Source organism: Rhinatrema bivittatum, chromosome 1 (genome assembly GCF_901001135.1).
Source record: "Rhinatrema bivittatum chromosome 1, aRhiBiv1.1, whole genome shotgun sequence".
In the NCBI taxonomy this organism is placed as follows: domain Eukaryota; kingdom Metazoa; phylum Chordata; class Amphibia; order Gymnophiona; family Rhinatrematidae; genus Rhinatrema; species Rhinatrema bivittatum.
Genome location: NC_042615.1, coordinates 411,206,653 through 411,224,610, shown reverse-complemented (window position 1 = coordinate 411,224,610; position 17,958 = coordinate 411,206,653). Strand labels below are relative to the sequence as shown.

Sequence of the window (17,958 nt, the reverse complement as noted above, 5' to 3'; positions counted from 1 at the left end):
TAATAAAGACAGGTCTTAGATAATGTATATTCTTCAGGTTTAAATGTTTTACCTTTGTATGCCGTTCAGTTTAGAGAGGATTTCACTGATATTTTCCTTTTGAATTATGATTGACAAAAGGTTGATAAAGGAAAAGCATATGATTAAGTTGTAATATGGTTAGATGTTTATTCAACTCAGTCATTATGTTTCATTATGTTGTTTATTGTAATGAAATGAAAAGCAATAAATGGAGAAATTACTTACCTGATAATTTCGTTTTCCTTAGTGTAGACAGATGGACTCAGAACCAATGGGTATAGTGTACTCGTGCTAGCAGTTGGAGACGGAACAGATTTCAATCTGACGTCAGCCCCTAGTACATATACCCCTGCAGGAAGTGCAGATCCTCAGTATTCTTCCTTGCCAAGCATTGTGGATATATGTTTGACTGACCGATTGGTTAATTTGATTAACTTGTATAACTTCGTAACTATATAAACGTTATAACTTGATTAACTGGATTAATTTGAACTGGTCGATTGAGTATAGCTGGAGACCGCCATGGAGCTCAACCGGAAAGCGTCGACACCCAGCCGGGTGGAGACCTAGGTAAACGAAAAGGAGGCTTACCCTTGAATCATTTGCAATTCCATGCGTGACGGCAGCCAAGGGCGGGCTGCTGAGTCCATCTGTCTACACTAAGGAAAACGAAATTATCAGGTAAGTAATTTCTCCATTTCCTAGCGTGTAGCAGATGGACTCAGAACCAATGGGATGTATAAAAGCTACTTCCGAACCGGGTGGGAGGCTGCCTGTGACCCACTCAGTATTGCCCTTGCAAATGCCGTGTCCTCCCGGGCCTGAACATCCAGACGGTAGAATCTGGAGAAGGTATGGATGGAGGACCATGTCGCCGCCCTGCAAATCTTGGCGGGCGACATCACTCTTGTTTCTGCCCAGGATGCTGCCTGGGCTCTGGTCGAATGGGCCTTGATCTGTAGAGGCGGAGGTTTCCCTGTTTCTACATAGGCCGCCTTGATGACTTCCTTGATCCATCGGGCTATGGTTGCCCGCGAGGCTGCTTCCCCTAGTCTTTTCCTGCTGTGAAGGACGAAAAGGTGGTCCGTCTTCCGTACGGGTTCTGACATTTCCAGGTATCTGGAAAGGATTCTGCCAACGTTGAGGTGACACAGACTACGGGCTTCTTCCGAATTCTTCAGGGCTCCCGCCGACGGGAGCGAGATGGTCTGGTTCAGATGGAAGTGGGAGACCACTTTGGGAAGGAATGACGGTACCGTGCGCAGCTGGATGGATCCCGGAGTGAACCTAAGAAAGGGTTCACGGCAAGACAGCGCTTCTAGTTCAGAGATGCGTTGCGCTGAACAAACTGCCAGGAGGAAGACAATCTACAGGGTCAGCTGATGGAGTGATAGCCCTCGAAGAGGTCTGAAGGTGGTTCCAGATAGAAGTCCAAGACGAGGTTGAGATTCCACAGAGGTACCGGCCACTTCAGAGGTGGACGAATGTGTTTGACTCCTTTCAGGAAACGTGACACAACTGGGTGAGAGGCTAGGCTATCGCTCTCGCCCCTGGTGCCGAAGCATGCCAGTGCTGCCACCAGTACCTTGGTGGAGTTGAGGGACAGTCCTTTCTGGAGTCCGCTCTGTAGGAACTCCAGCATCATGGGAACTTTAAGTGAACGTGTCTTGATGTCGTGATCTTCGCACCAGGCTTCAAATATTCTCTTATGTATGTTAACGATGTGGAGAACTTGCGTGCTCGGAGGAGGGTGTCTATTACCGCCCCCGAATATCCGCTCTTCTTCAGGCGAGCCCTCTCAATGGCCAGACCGTAAGCAAGAATTGAGCTGGGTCCTCGTGGAAGATCGGACCCTATTGTAGCAGGTCCCTGAGAAAGGGCAGGGGTAGAGGGTTCCCTGCCAGCAGTCTTCTCATGTCTGCGTACCATGGTCTTCTTGGCCAATCCGGGGCCACCAGAAGAACTAGTCCCTTGTGTAGCTGTATCTTGTGAATGATTGCGCCCAAGAGGGTCCATGGCGGGAAGGCGTATAGTAGGGTCCCCCTTGGCCAGGCCTGCACCAGGGCATCGATCCCTTGGGATTGTAAATCCCGCTTGCGGCTGAAATATCTGGGTACTTGGGCGTTGGTTCTGTTCGCCAGAAGGTCCATTTCCGGTGTTCCCCACCGGTTTACTATCATCCGGAAGGCTGTGGGAGACAGCTTCCATTCTCCTGGGTCTAGACTTTCTCTGCTGAGGAAGTCCGCCGCGATGTTGTCCTTCCCGGCGATGTGGGCGGCGGAGATCTCCTGTAGATTTGCTTCCGCCCATGCCATCAGTCGGTTTATCTCCAGTGACACCTGTTGGCTTCTGGTTCCCCCTTGCCTGTTGATGTAGGCAACCGTTGTGGCATTGTCGGACATCACCCTGACCGCTTTGCTTCAGAGTCTTTGGGCGAACCGCAGGCAGGCGAGTCTGACTGCCCGTGCTTCTAGGCGATTGATGTTCCATCCTGCCTCTTCTGTGTTCCACTGCCCTTGGGCGGTTAATTCCTCTCAGTGTGCTCCCCATCCCCGTAGGCTGGCATCTGTAGTTAGCAGAGTCCAGGTTGGGGATGATAGTCTTGAGCCTCTGTTCATGTGGCTGGGCTGCAGCCACCAGTGTAGTTTGGTCCGAACAGTGCCCGGGAGGGCTAAGCGTACGGTGTAGTTGTGCGACCGTGGGTTCCAACGGGACAGCAGTGAGTGTTGTAGAGGCCTCATGTGGGCCCTCGCCCAGGGGACCACTTCTAGTGTGGATGCCATCAGCCCTAGGGCCTGCAGGTAATCCCATGCCGTGGGGCGAGGGTCGCTCATCAAGGATTGCAACCGGTTCCACAGTTTTGACCTCCTTGTGGGAGTCAGGCTGACTTTGTCTTCCTTGGTGTCGAAGTGGACCCCCAGGTACTCCAACAATTGTGAGGGCTGCAGGGAACTCTTGTTAGTGTTGACCACCCATCCGAGGCTCTCCAGTAGAGTCTTGACTCTGTTGGTTGATTGGATGCTTTCCTCTGGTGACTTTGCCCTGATCAGCCAGTCGTCCAAGTAAGGATGTACGAGGACTCCTTCATTCCGCAGTATTGCCGCCACTACCACTATCACCTTGGTGAACATCCATGGTGCTGTGGCTAGCCTGAAGGGTAGGGCCCGGAACTGGTAGTGATGGCCCAGGATCTTGAAACGTAGGTAACGCTGGTGTTCCTGATGAATTGGGATGTGCAGGTACGCCTCTGACAGGTCCAGGGAGATGAGGAACTCTCCTGGCTGTATTGCCTTTATTACGGATCTCAGGGTTTCCATGCGGAAGCGGGGGACCTTCAGGTATCGGTTTACGGATTTGAGATCCAGGATTAGTCGGAACGTTCCCTCTTTCTTGGGAACAAGAAAATATATGGAATAATGACCAGAGTTTATCTCCTGAGAAGGTACCGGAGTTATGGCCTCGAGGTTCAGTAGCCTGCCCAGTGTAAATTCCACTGCCGCCTTTTTGGTAGGGTCGTGGCAGGGGGACTCCACAAACTTGTCTGGGGGGTGCGTATGAAGTCCAGGTAGTACCCTTCCCGGATGATGGCTAGGACCCACTTGTCCGAAGTTATCTCGACCCATCTTTGGTAGAATAGGGCCAGTCTGCCCCCTATGGCTTACCTTGGATGGGTCGGTTGATTCTCATTGCGGAGCGCGGCCGGGCCCTGAGCCCGAGCTGTTTCCCCTCTTGTTGTGCTTGTTCCAAAAGGACTGGTTCCTGCCCGGAGGGCGGGGCGCCTGGTAGCTGCTCCTGTATGGGTTGAAGCGCTGCGAGCTTCTGCCCCTGGAGGCCCTGGAAGGCTGTCGCTGGGCTCTCCTTGACTTGTCTTCCGGAAGGCGCGGTACTGGGGATTCGCCCCATTTGCCCGCCATCTTTTCTAAATCGCTGCCGAACAGAAGTGTTCCTTTAAAGGGCATCCTTGTGAGGCGTGTTTTGGAAGATGGGTCGGCCGACCAGCTTCTGAGCCAGAGCTGTCTCCTGGCCGCCACCACCGATGATACTCCTCTGGCCGCTGTGAGTACGAGGTCTGAGGCTGCGTCCATTAGAAAGGATAGCGCTGGGTCCAGGATATCTCCCGGGGTGCCGTTCCTGGCCTGGGATAAGCAGGCACGTGTCACCATGGTGCAGCAGGCCGCAATCTGAAGAGACATAGCGGCCACATCAATGACTGTTTAAGCATGGCTTCTAGCCGCCGGTCATGCGTGTCCTTGAGTGCTGCTCCTCCCTCTACCGGAATGGTGGTGCGCTTGGAGACTGCGCAGACCATGGCATCCACTCTAGGGCAAGCGAGCATGTCTTTGGTTGCTGGATCCAGGGGGTACAAGCTGGCCAAGGCCCGCCCCCCTTTAAAGGCAGACTCTGGGGTGTTCCATTCCAGGTCAATTAGCTGTTGAGCGACTCGCAAGAGCGGGAAATGACGGGAGGTCTGTCGAAGGCCTTCCAGAAATGGGTTCTCCTCGGGATCCCCCTGGGTTTCTGAATCCGGAATAGCCAGTTCCGCCAGGCATTGGGAGACCAGATCCGGGAGCTCCTCCCTTGTGAAGAACCGTCTCATGGTTCGGTGGGGTTCTGTCCCCGGGGGGAGTTCTCCTTCTTCTAGGTGTTCGTCTTCTTCTTCTGAGATGTCCGTACCCCCGAAGGTGGGACTACTTGGCGGTAAAGGCCTATGCATAGATCTTGAGGGGCCTGGAGCATAGGGGTCCTCCTGCGACGTATGTGGTTGGTCCGCCTGGGAATCTGTTTGCATTCGGACAACGGCGTGAATCCCCTTGAAGAGTTCCACCCAAGAAATAGACGAGGGGTCCACACTGAGTGGCGCTGCTTCCCTGGGAGCCTCCGGCTGAGAGGGAGTCCCGCTGGGGGTTGCTAGCTCCAGGGAGCCCCCTGAAGAGCTAGTCCCCGGCCCTGGGTGAGACTGAGCCTGTGGTGGATCTCCCAGGGCCTCTTCGCATTGGGTGCATAAGGCATCGGCTTCCTGGCTCTGGGCGGCCCTGAGGTGGCATGCTGAGCAGAGGCCTAGGGATTTTACTTCCGTTATTGGAGGTGTCGAGGTTGCCTGCGCGTACATGTTTCGCTCCGGGGCGCCTGGCCGCGTGTGCGTATCTGAGCGCTTAACCCGGGACGTGCATGCTGGTAGTCGAGTGCGCGTAGTCCGCGCTCTTCTTCAGGTGCGACCGGGACTTGCGCGCGCAGCTTATGCGTCCAAGGGTTCTTGTGCGTATAACTTACGCGCAGAAGTAGGTTTGTGCGCACAGGTAAATTTTGTGTGCTCGGCCGGGCGGCGATGTGAACGGCGAGATTAAGGCCAAGATGGCAACGGCGACCATGCGGGCAACTACCTCGGAGGATCTCCACGTGGGAAGGCCCTTGGAAATGCCGGGGTCTGGACCTGCTAGGGCGAATCAACCCGGTGGCGCTGGCTTCGGCCAATGGCCTGCGCTCGTCCTCAATCCTCGGAGACCGGAACAAGTAAAGATTTCTACCTTACCTTATCTTCGGTGCTTCCCGGTCTCGACCCGGGCGGTCTCCGGCTGCGGGGGGAGAGGGCAACTACCTTCACCGTCGCTTCTGAGGGTGCACCCGCTGCCTCTCAGCCGTGCCCGAACTCCTCTCACTCGGGGGCTGTAAGTCCTCGCCGCGATTCGGCCGCCGGACCGAGGCTCACCTCCGAGGGATCACGGAAATCACCTCGGGAATCTAGACTGGGGGAGGGACCCGAGGGTATCACCGCAAGAGAGCGGGGCTCGTCGTCAGTAGAATGTTCTTCTTTAAATTTGGTTCCAACGCTCTGAGAGCGTGCAGATAGCTCCTAACTGCTATGGAGACGGAAAATACTGAGGATCTGCACTTCCTGCAGGGGTAAATGTACTAGGGGCTGACGTCATATTGAAATCTGATCCGTTTCCAACTGCTAGCACGAGTACACTATACCCATTGGTTCTGAGTCCATCTGCTACACGCTAGGAAATAAAGAATTTAAAAAAAAAAAAAAAGAACACTTCCGATAGAGGAAAAAGGTTCTTTACCAATCCAAACTGTACAAGGTTTATACACTCCTGATGAAATGTGTCCTGGGGAAAAATGATGGAAGAAAGATTTACTGGTTAAGGCAGGAATTTCGGACATGTGCATAGAACCATCCTATTATGAGCGGAGCCGTCAATTTGGAGAAGCCCAGGATAGCCAGTAAAAGTTACAACCCCTAGAAGCACTGCATTTTCTTAACACTTTTTTGGACAAGCCATTGGGCCACTGAACCAAGCTTACTGGGGCCCATCTGTATTCCTTCGGAGGAAATATGTCCCAAGAATTCCATGGATTGCTTGACAAATTCACACCTCTCGAGCTTGGCATACAATTTGTGTTTCCAGGGATGGTGCAACACGACAGATCTTCAGAAAATATCAAGAAGGTATCCAGATATAGGATTATGCTCTGATCTAGCAAATTACAAAATATTTAACCTCAAGCAATCCAGCCGAACTGCACGTGCTTCCAATCAACTGATGCTCCACTGTCACTCTTCGGCACTCCAGCAACTTTGCACCAGCAACTCCTGACAGGGAGCCCCCCAATCCTGAAGGCTCACATCTGTTGTGAGCACTAACCATTCCGGTGTCTCTAAGGAAACTCCCTTCCTGAAATAATCTGCTTGCAACCACCACTGTTAAGTGGACACTCACCTGTAAATGGCAAGTGAAGCCTTACCACCTATTCCTGATACTGCGGACCCCACCAGGAAAGCAACATGCACTGAAAAGGCCACATGTGTGCTCTTGCCCAAGGGACAACTTTCAAGATGGCTGCCATCAAACCCAGCACCTGAAGATAAGACCACACTGTGGGGAGAATAGCCCTTCTCAGGGATGAAACTCAAGCAATCAATTTCTGAATGCAACTCTCTGGCAGAAACACTCTACCCTGCTTCATATTGAAACGAAATCCAAGATACTCCAGCACCTGAGATGGCCATAAACTGCTCTTGGCCAAGTTCACTATCCAGCCTAATTTTTGCAGTAATGAAACCACCTTGCGAGAAGCCAGGTGACTCGTTTCCACACTTTTGGCCTGAATCTACCAGTCGTCCAGATATGGATGAACCAGGATTTCATCCTTGCGCAAGGATGCTGCTACCACCACTATAATCTTGGTGCAGTGGCCAGTCCGAAGGGCAGGGCCTGAAACAGATGATGTCCCAGTACGGCAAACCGCAGGAACTGTTGATGTTCCTGACAAATGAGAATACACAGATATGCCTCCATCAGATCCAGAGACATGAGAAATTCCCGATTATACTGCCATTATTATGGAATGTGGAGTTTCCACCTGCAAATGCAGACTGACTCCTTTGACATCCAGGATGGGCCGAAAAGATCCCTCCTTTCTGGGTATGACAATAGCGATCCGTATTTTCTTGTGATTCAGGAACAGGATTTACAGCCTTTAAGACAAACAGACTCCTTAAGGTGGTCTCCACTGCCACCCTCTTCTGTAGGGAGTTGCAGGGAGACCATAAAGGCATCCAGAGGAATACGAATAAACTCTAGAGCGTAGCCTTCTTGTATCACTTCCCAGGACCCATTGATCCGACATGATCTGGACCTACCTCCGATAAAAGCGAGATAGACGCCCACCTATCTCCTGTACCATAGGTGAGTCAGTGCACTTCATTGTGAAGACTGAGGTGCTCTGTTCCCGGAGCCCACATTCTTACAAGGCTGTCTGGGCCAAAAGGACTGAGACCTACCAAAAGGTTGAGACCCCTTAGTAGTTGTTCCCCTATACAGATGAAAACACCTGTAGTCTCTAGCGCAGCCTCTTGACCCAAAAGGACGCGATGCCAACTTCTTATCCTCTGTCAAATGAGGGACCTGGGATTCTCCCCATCTTTTTGCCATTTTCTCCAACTCACTGTCAAATAAGAAAGGACACTTAAAAGTTAATCCCGTGTGAATGAACTCAGAAATTGTGTCTGCTCACCAATTTCGCAGCATTAGCTGTCACCAAGCCGCTTTACAGAAGTTACCCCTCTGGCGGCAGTGTGAACAAGGTCGCAGTGGGCATCAGCCAAGAAGGCGGCTCCCAGTTCCATCACAGCTCTACAATGCTACCCTACTCCATCTTTCTCCTGAGAGAGATGCAGACTAGCCCAAGCCACCAGGGAACAACAAGAGACAATTTGCAAATTCATTGCTAAGGCCTCAAAGGCCTGCTTAAAAATAGCTTCAAGTCTCCTATCCTGAGCATCTTTAGAGCTGCCCTCCTTCCAATGGAATGGTGGCCCGCTTTGTCACAGAACACACTAGCGCATCTACCTTCAGGAAACGCAACTGTTCCCTTGAGGCTGGATCTAAGGAATACAAACCCAAAGTGCATCCCCCTTTAAAAGTTTGCTTCTGGAGCACTTCATTCAAGGTCAGTAAACTCTTGAATTGCATCCAGGCGAGGAAAGAAACATGACGCTTTGCATAAGGTAACCAAAAGAGGATCCTTCTTTTACGCACCCATAGTCACCCCCAGCCCAGTCTGAGATAGACTTGGCAACTCTATGAGCTCTAAATTTGGGGGAATTTCCCCCTCTTCCAGAGGGGAGAAACCCAAATCGGCATCAGAGTCATCCTTATCCACAACCTCAAGGACCACTGCCTGCAGCATTTGCACGTAATAACAGACATTCCAGTGGGAGCACTGAGAAGAGAGGATCACCTTGCTGGTGGCTGAAAGGAATCAGTAAGTTTTTGCTTGGGACATTGTCTTTTTTAAAAGTATTGGGGCAAAGTTAACTATTTGGGAATATTATTTAGTGTATTTGTGCTTTTAATAGTCAGTAAGGCGGTGAATAAACAAGTTAGATTTTTTGTATTTTTAAATAGTCAGTCAATAAGGCAGCTAGTAAGCAGAACTGAGTGCTTGTATTTAAAAAAACAAAACAAAAAAAAACCCAAAAAACCCCCCAAAAAGTAGCCAGAAGCTAGAAATAAGCTAGGAGCAGTGTATACCTAAGTAAAAAGGTTGAAAAGTTCAGTTCAGTTACTCACCTTGGAATGGTGTTGAAGTAGTGTGATTTGGTTTGAATAGGTACCAACATTTGTTAATCAAGAGAGCAGTGAGTCACTCTGGCTGACTAACTGAAGTTAGACTGTATTTCCCAACCCTCCCATCCATTAATTTATAGGAAGGTGCCAATTTCACACAAAAAAAAAAAACAAAACTTTGAGAGTTTTATCAGACCCCTGTAGGCCACTACCAGACATAAAGTAAATTCACCAATACCTTTAAAGGATGTTAGACACATTCCTACTCCCATAGCAACGTAAAACTTAACTAGGAACTGATCAAAATTGGGATGAAGGCAGCAGTCCAGCAGCAAGAGGGGGGCTTCCCAGTCTTTTGCATCGAGTGTCACATGTAAGAGTTTTTACCCACCGGTGAGAAGTTGTACATGTGCATGTGATGCAAAGAGCTCCTGGCTCTCAGAGAACGAGTCCAATCTCTGGAGGCTAGAGTGGCAGACCTGGAGGAGCTGAGGCAGACAGAGAGGTATATAGATGAGACCTTCAGGGACATAGTAGCCAAGTCCCAACTTCAGACTGGCAGCCCTGGTGCTGCCTTGGAGGAAGAAGGTCTCATGACTAGACAGCATCAACCTAGTGTAGCAGGAAAGGATCCTGTAACAAGGACCTGCTCTCCAGGTGATGCACTGTCCTTTCGTACAGAGGATATCTCCCCAAGGCCTACTGCCCAGGAGGTAAGGGTTAGGTCGGCCGCCATAGTTGGTGATTCAATTATTAGCAATGTAGACAGCTGGGTGGCTGGTGGGCGTGAGGATCGCCTGGTAACATGCCTACCTGGTGCGAAGGAGGCGGACCTCATGCGTCACCTAGATAGGATTATAGACAGTGCTGGGGAGGAGCCGGCTGTCGTGGTACATGTGGGCACCAACGACATAGGAAAAGGTGGGAGGGAGGTTCTGAAAGCCAAATTTAGACTCTTAGGTAGAAAACTAAAATCCAGAACCTCCAGGGGAGCATTCTCTGAAATGCTCCCTGTTCCACGCGCAGGTCACCAGAGGCAGGCAGAGCTCCGGAGTCTCAATGCGTGGATGAGACGATGGTGCAAGGAAGAGGGATTCAGTTTTGTTAGGAACTGGGGAACCTTTTGGGGAAGGGGGGAGTCTCTTCCGAAGGGATAGGCTCCACCTTCAACAGGGTGGAACCAGACTGCTGGCGCTAACCTTTAAAAAGGAGATAGAGCAGCTTTTAAACTAGAACAAAGGGGAAAGCCGACAGTCGCTCAGCAGCGCAAGTTTCGGAGGGAGGTATCTTCAAAGGATACTAATGTTGCATTAGAATTAGGGCATCCCGACAATGAGGTTCCAATAATAAGAAAAATAGTCCAAGTGCCTGTAACTAAAAACTCACCTGAGCTAAAAAATTCTAACTTATCCCTATCAATTAAAAAAGCAGAATGAAAATACAAACAAAAAACAAACTTTGAAATGTTTGTATGCTAATGCTAGAAGTCTAAGAAGTAAGATGGGAGAATTAGAATGTATAGCAGTGAATGATGACATAGACTTAATTGGCATCTCAGAGACATGGTGGAAGGAGGACAACCAATGGGACAGTGCTATACCGGGCTACAAATTATATCGCAACGACAGAGAGGAGAACCCGGGAGACGGTGTGGCGCTTTATGTCCACGATGGCATAGAGTCCAACAGGTTAAACATCCTGCATGAGACTAAATACACAATTGAATCTTTATGGGTAGAAATCCCTTGTATGTTGGGGAAGACTATAGTGATAGGAGTATACTACCGTCCACCTGGTCAAGATGGTAAGACTGACAGTGAAATGCTAAGAGAAATTAGGGAAGCTAACCAAATTGGTAGTGCGGTAATAATGGGAGACTTCAATTACCCCAATACTGACTGGGTAAATGTATCATCAGGACACGCTAGAGAGATAAAGTTCCTGGATGGAATAAATGATAGCTTTATGGAGCAATTGGTTCAGGAACCAAAGACAGAGGGAGCAATTTTAGATCTAATTCTCAGTGGAGAACAGGATTTGGTGAGAGAGGTAACGGTGGTGGGGCCGCTTAGCAACAGTGATCATAATATGATCAAATTTTATTTAATGACTGAAAGGGGGACAGTAAGCAAATCCATGGCTCTTGTGCTAAACTTTCAAAAGGGAAACTTTGATAAAATGAGAAAAATAATTAGAAAAAAAACTGAAAGGAGCAGCTACAAAAGTAAAAAGTGTGCAAGAGGCATGGTCATTGTTAAAAAAATACCATCCTAGAAGCACAATCCAGATGTATTCCACACATTAAAAAAGGTGGAAAGAAGGCAAAACGATTACCAACATGGTTAAAAGGGGAGGTGAAAGAAGCTATTTTAGCCAAAAGATCTTCATTCAAAAATTGGAAGAAGGATCCAACAGAAGAAAATAGGATAATGCATAAACGTTGGCAAGTTAAATGTAAGACATTGATAAGACAGGCTAAGAGAAAATTTGAAAAGAAGTTGGCCGTAGAGGCAAAAACTCACAGTAAAAACTTTTTAAAATATATCCGAAGCAGAAAGCCTGTGAGGGAGTTAGTTGGACCGTTAGATGATCGAGGGGTTAAAGGGGCACTTATCTTCTCTAAGGCCATCGCGAAAAGATTAAATGATTACTTTTCTTCGGTGTTTACTTAAGAGGATGTTGGGGAGGTACCCGTACTGGAGAAAGTTTTCATGGGTAATGATTCAGATGGACTGAACCAAATCACGGTGAACCTAGAAGATGTGGTAGACCTGATTGACAAACTGAAGAGTAGTAAATCACCTGGACCGGATGGTATACACCCCAGAATTCTGAAGGAACTAAAAAATGAAATTTCAGACCTATTAGTAAAAATTTGAAACCTGTCATTAAAATCATCCATTGTCCCTAAAGACTGGAGGATAGCTAATGTAACCCCCATATTTAAAAAGGGTTCCAGGGGCAATCCGGGAAACTACAGACCAGTTAGCCTGACTTCAGTGCCAGGAAAAATAGTGGAAAGTGTTCTAAACATCAAAATCACAGACATGGTTTAACGGAACAAATCAGCATGGCTTTACCCAAGGAAAGTCTTGCCTCACAAATATGCTTCACTTTTTTGAAGAAGTTAATAAACATGTGGACAAAGGTGAACCTGTAGATGTAGTGTACTTGGATTTTCAGAAGGCATTTGACAAAGTTCCTCATGAGAGGCTTCTAGGAAAAATAAGTCATGGGATAGGTGGCGATGTTCTTTCGTGGATTACAAACTGGCTAAAAGACGGAAACAGAGAGTAGGATTAAATGGACAATTTTCTCAGTGGAAGGGAGTGGGCAGTGGAGTGCCTCAGGGATCTGTATTGGGACCCTTACTTTTCAATATATTTATAAATGATCTGGAAAGCAATATGACAAGTGAGTTAATCAAATTTGCAGATGATACAAAATTGTTCAGAGTAGTTAAATCACAAGCAGATTGTGATAAATTGCAGGAAGACCTTGTGAGGCTGGAAAATTTGGTATCAAAATGGCAGATGAAATTTAATATGGACAAGTGCAAGGTGATGCATATAGGGAAAAATAACCCATGCTATAGTTACACAATGTTAGGTTCCATATTAGGTGCTACTACCCAAGAAAGATCTAGGTGCCATAGTGGATAACACATTGAAATTGTCGGTTCAGTGTGCTGCGGCAGTCAAAAAAACAAACAGAATGTTGGGAATTATTAGAAAGAGAATGGTGAATAAAACGGAAAATGTCATAATGCCTCTGTATCACTCCATGGTGAGACCGCACCTTGAATATTGTGTACAATTCTGGTCACCGCATCTCAAAAAAGATATAATCGCGATGGAGAAGGTACAGAGAAGGGCGACCAAAATGATAAAGGGGATGAACAGCTCCCCATGAAGAAAGACTAAAGAGGTTAGGACTGTTCAGCTTGGAGAAGAGACAGCTGAGGGGGGATATGATAGAGGTGTTTAAAATCATGAGAGGTCTAGAACGGATAGATGTGAATCGGTTTTTTACTCTTTTGGATAATAGAAAGACTAGGAGGCACTCCATGAAGTTAGCATGTGGCACATTTAAAACTAATCGGAGAAAGTTCTTTTTCACTCAACGCACAATTAAACTCTGGAATTTGTTGCCAGAAGATGTGGTTAGTGTAGTTAGTATAGCTTTGTTGAAAAGAGGTTTGGATAAGTTTTTGGACAAGAAGTCCATTACCTGCTATTAATTAAGTTGACTTAGATAATAACCACAGCTATTACTAGCAACGGTAACATGGAATAGACAGTTTTTGGGTACTTGCCAGGTTCTTATGGCCTGGATTGGCCACTGTTGGAAACAGGATGCTGGGCTTGATGGACCCTTGGTCTGACCCAGTATGGCATGTTCTTATGACATCTGGGAACCCCAAGTACATGACCCCAAGTACGAAGGTATCATCATCTCTGCAGAGTGACCCTGCAGAAAGGGCTGTAGTCCCTGGAAAAATTCCACCCAGGAAAAGGGGGATAGGTCCATACCAGGCCCTATATGCCCCAATCTGACATCCTCTGACTGAATATCCCCTGAAGACATTTCTTTCATAGGACTAACTGAAGAAGAGGACACCTTCGTAGTGTCGCCCTCAGCTCCAATGATCCCCCGGCCGAGAGGATGGATCAGTATCAGCAAAATCAGTCAGAGGCAAAATAATCTCGAACATCCAGGCAGTACTAACACAGACTTGCAGAATTCCCTAGCTGTATTGCCCATAAATGGCAAGCAGCACAGATCGCTGAGCTTAAACTTAGTCACTGGTGCCATACTGTCTCAAATTTCTTGTGCGTCGAAATAAGATACATGTTCAATCAAGTACGTGCACAGTATGCGCTCAAGGACTCTCACGTTCAATACTACCTCTAGTTGGTGCTCGGCACATGCTCAAGCAGGCACTCAGTACGCACTGCCACTAAGCAAAAGGGTGCATATGGAAGCATACAAAAAAGCTACCAAAGCCTACCACAAGCTTGACAAACAAGCCTGAGGGGCCTAGCCTAAAGGCTGTTCAACCCACTGAGGATACAGCACCTCCGCACCTCACTAAAACTCCCCAAAGACGAAAGAGGGAGAAGGGAAAGATGGTGACCACTTATGCAAAGGCAGAAGATCTGGTAAGGTTAGAATAGGGGAAAAGAAACCTCTCTACTCTTCTTTTTCTACTTACATTTTTATTTACCTGAGCTCAGCCCTCCCTGGCTGAGAGCACAAGAGTCTCTGACAATGGGGGGGTAGAGCGTGAAATCCTTCACCACCAAGCCTCTCTCATCCTTCAACCACTTCGCCTTATTTTTAAGTCCCTGCCTGAAAAGCTGCTGTACTAAAGGCGCTCAACTGAGGGAGGAACCCACCAATATCACCTCAGGAGTTCACGTGGTGACAATAAACTTCTCCTGAATTTTCTTTTTATTTTATTTATTTTTACTACAAGCAATCCCCAGTCGGGAAATGCATGTCCACCAACTGTTGGGAGACAGAGGGCTGATAGGGCTATATGTCCATGAGGTCAGCTTTTACTCCATCTCCATCTGCTGGTAGAGATGCACAACCCACTTGTGGGGATTGAAATTCTTCCTACTTTTTATTCATGTATTCTTGTTTACACTACCTACTTGCCCCACAAAAATCCTCCCATTTCAAATCAACCCATTAAGGCATATGATCTGTAACGGCAAGGGGATCAATTTCTGCTAGTTACCATAAGAACATCTGCCTGGACATTAATATACACTCTATTCTCAACTGTGCTGTACGTGCACGAGATACATGAGTGTGGTCCCTTTCAAGAGAACATAATACCCTCCAATAGCTTTTTCAAAGTGCCCTCACCCCACGTCCCCACCCTTCTCTCCGTGAGCTTATCAGAGTCTGACTTATGAACACAGTTTCTCTTTCCACCAATGAGTATAGAATCATGCTCAAGTTTCTAAAGTTGTTTTTTATGACGCCTGCAAAAAAGGGAGGGTCGTAATGGTTCAGAAAATTATATAGATAACAATGATTTTCGTAAACAGCAGGCCCTCGACAATGATGAAATGCCTCACCCCAGATCCTTTATTACCTACTTCGCAGTGCAGCTATCGGGCGAGAAAAACACACAAAAATACTAAAAGTGTTCTCTAAAAGCGGAGAGTTTCTTGGGACAGAGCCAAACACACACTAATAGTCCACCGCCAACACGCTATAACAAACTCGGAATCCACAACCGCACAACTCACTCACCCAGAGATGTTTCCACACGTGCTCAACTCAACATATTGAAACATTCCCCACCCCAACCCCCCTAAATTCTTGGTACAAGGGGCCACATAGCGCTCCTGCTCCTTTAAGCGCGCCACCGCCCCGACACTTTGCCTCTGATAGAGCCAAGGAGTACGCGCCCCGGTTAGAAGGAAGTATGACGTACAAAGAGAGACGCGCGCGCTGAGGTTCCAAGGCTTAAAAAAATATTACAGAATGCCATTCTATGGCTCTCCACGCAGCGAAGACACTTACTTGTGGAAGGAGACTGGTTTATCCTTATCATAGCGGTTTTTACAACCATAGGCCGAGCAGGACTGCACCATAGTCTCTTTTTTTTTTTTTTGTCTTTACTCTTGTTTCACGGCGAATTATTCTTAGCTAACTATGCTGTACTTGATTTTAGATGTCTGAAAATAGCGAAGCTTTTCATTCAGTCATCTTCATAGTTATATTTCTTGTGATTGCACCTCCCGTTTCCAAGATGGCTATACCAGCTTCAATTAAATATCAGTAAATTTACAGGCTGGTCTCCCGTTGGCCAGATCTTGTCACGTGAATCGCATTTCCGTTGCTACGCAGTCTGCACTGTATTAACATGTATTGTGACTGGCGGAAGTACAGAGAGAGGGGTAGTGTTTGTAAAATATCTCTATTTTTTATAGTTGCTATCATATCAACTTTTTTTTTTTTTAGCTGTTACTGCACATGTGGCAAAAACATAGATGAAGAGATAAAGCTAGGCGGAAGAAACCAAAAAATAGGCCTATCTTCGGGGTTTCGTGCTGAGAGGAAGAAAGCGTTCAAAGATTGTGAACAGCTGCAAATGTTTGAGAGTGGAGTAGCTCCAAATAGGACCATTTAGCGACACTCTTTCTAGTCTCTCTTTTCTCATTTCACTCACCTTTCCGTGCCTCACTTTAGGCTCAGAGCTCAATCACAGCCCCAGTCTTAATGTTCATTTTGCACAGTACACCAGGGTTGTCAGGTTTTCATGAAAGAACAAGCAATATTTTCCAAAAAAACAAGCCCAAAACACATGAGATTAAAACTACTTTTATTAGAAGGTGTTTATACACAGAAAACACTTTAAAAATACTTTAGTGAGTGTAATGAAGGAAACACAGTGGCTTGTAATAATATTTAATAGAGTTGTGCAAAGCCCGCCACAGGAAATTTCGTTTTTCCCGCATTTTGGGCTTTTGTTTTTGGGGAACCAGAAATTTTGGGTTAGTGCACACTAACTCCCAAAAATGAATTTTTCTGAAATTTGGGAAAAAGTGCATTCGTTTTTTGGGTTTCCCGAAACAGGATGAATTAGGCAATTTCAACGAAATTGCCTAATTTGTCCAAAACGAATGCACATCCCTAGTATTTAAATCCCTAAAATTTTTGTGGATTACATTACATTACACAGATTCTTCCAGAGAGCATGCGCTAAAAGTAAATTTTTAAACTCAAATTCATTATTCAGTAATTGGTTCTATCTAGCCACCCTCCTATGCAGACCAGTTCTTTGGTTGACTGGTGCACTACCACTCCAGTCTCAGCCACTGAACACTGTAGCTCCTTAAAAATGAAAAATAAAAAAAAAACAATGGCCCCTCACACTCATCCCTCCCCAAGCACAGGCCTGGCCCCCACACACTTTTCCCCCTCAAACTCATTACCCCTCTCCACCCCATGCAAGCATTTCTTTGGCCCCCTCAAACTCATTCCCCCTCTGGGTACCTCTTTTATTTTTGTCAGTTAAGAGCTTCCTTCCCTTCAGCATTCAAGCCTGCTGTGCTGCATAAAATCTTGCTCCGTCACCAGTCGCTATTACTTGCAGTCAGTACCTGTCTGTCCATGTGCTCCTTTGACAGTGAACAGGCCTCAATGGCAGCAGTAGCCAATCACAGGGACAGGTGGGCTCAAGTCCCACCCACCAAGCCCAAAAAAACACGATTGAAAGAGAAGGACATCCAATAATAAGCAACCCGTGAATTGAAAAAAAAAAAAAAAGCGAATCGCTAGAAAAAAAAAGCCCAAACTCACGGAAAATAAGTGAGATTGGCAACACTTCAGTGCACCTTCTAGGGCGGTGCTGTCTGGTTTCAACAGACACACAACAATGTGACTGACTGATATACACAAGCTTATATAGATAGAAGTAGATATATAGTACAGTAATGAAACTGTTATTATTTAGGAGAGTTGTGGGTGGATCCTTGGGCCGGTGGCAGATGACCACGCCCCTGGGGGAAAATCCCGATATGGACAACCGGTCAGGCTCAGAGTTAGGAGACAGACACACACTAGTTCTTTTATTAAACAGTATACTGAACCACCAGAGGTGGCAGTAGTGAGCTGGAATGCCCGGCTGGGCTGTAGTCCCTCAGATACTGGAACAGCGATCCCTGTAGGCTGAGCTGTAGAGAAACTGAAATATAGTGAGTAGGCAGGGTATGCAGAGTTCATGGACAGAACCTGATTGTAACACTCACAAAATGTCTCATGGAAGCCCAAGAGCTGTAATGAAGTAGGCCCTCAAAGCTCTGAGAGAGCGATGGTAACTCACAGATGTAGTAGG

General features: G+C 47.2%; 1 protein-coding gene across 4 annotated transcripts in view; it reads right to left on the bottom strand.

The window, feature by feature from the left end:
* Positions 1-15,949, bottom strand: part of THAP1 (THAP domain containing 1) — a 142,600-nt gene extending 126,651 nt beyond the window's left edge. Inside the window, exon 1 of one of the 4 annotated variants that reach the window (XM_029602436.1) lies at positions 15,642-15,949. In XM_029602436.1, the coding sequence (XP_029458296.1) occupies positions 15,642-15,690 (49 nt within the window). In that variant the 5' untranslated portion in view covers positions 15,691-15,949. Of the gene's footprint in view, positions 1-15,368; positions 15,484-15,641 lie in introns of those variants that run through there. The other 3 variants (XM_029602445.1, XM_029602463.1, XM_029602455.1) reach the window with 3 other exon arrangements.
* Between the last annotated feature and the right edge of the window lie 2,009 nt (positions 15,950-17,958).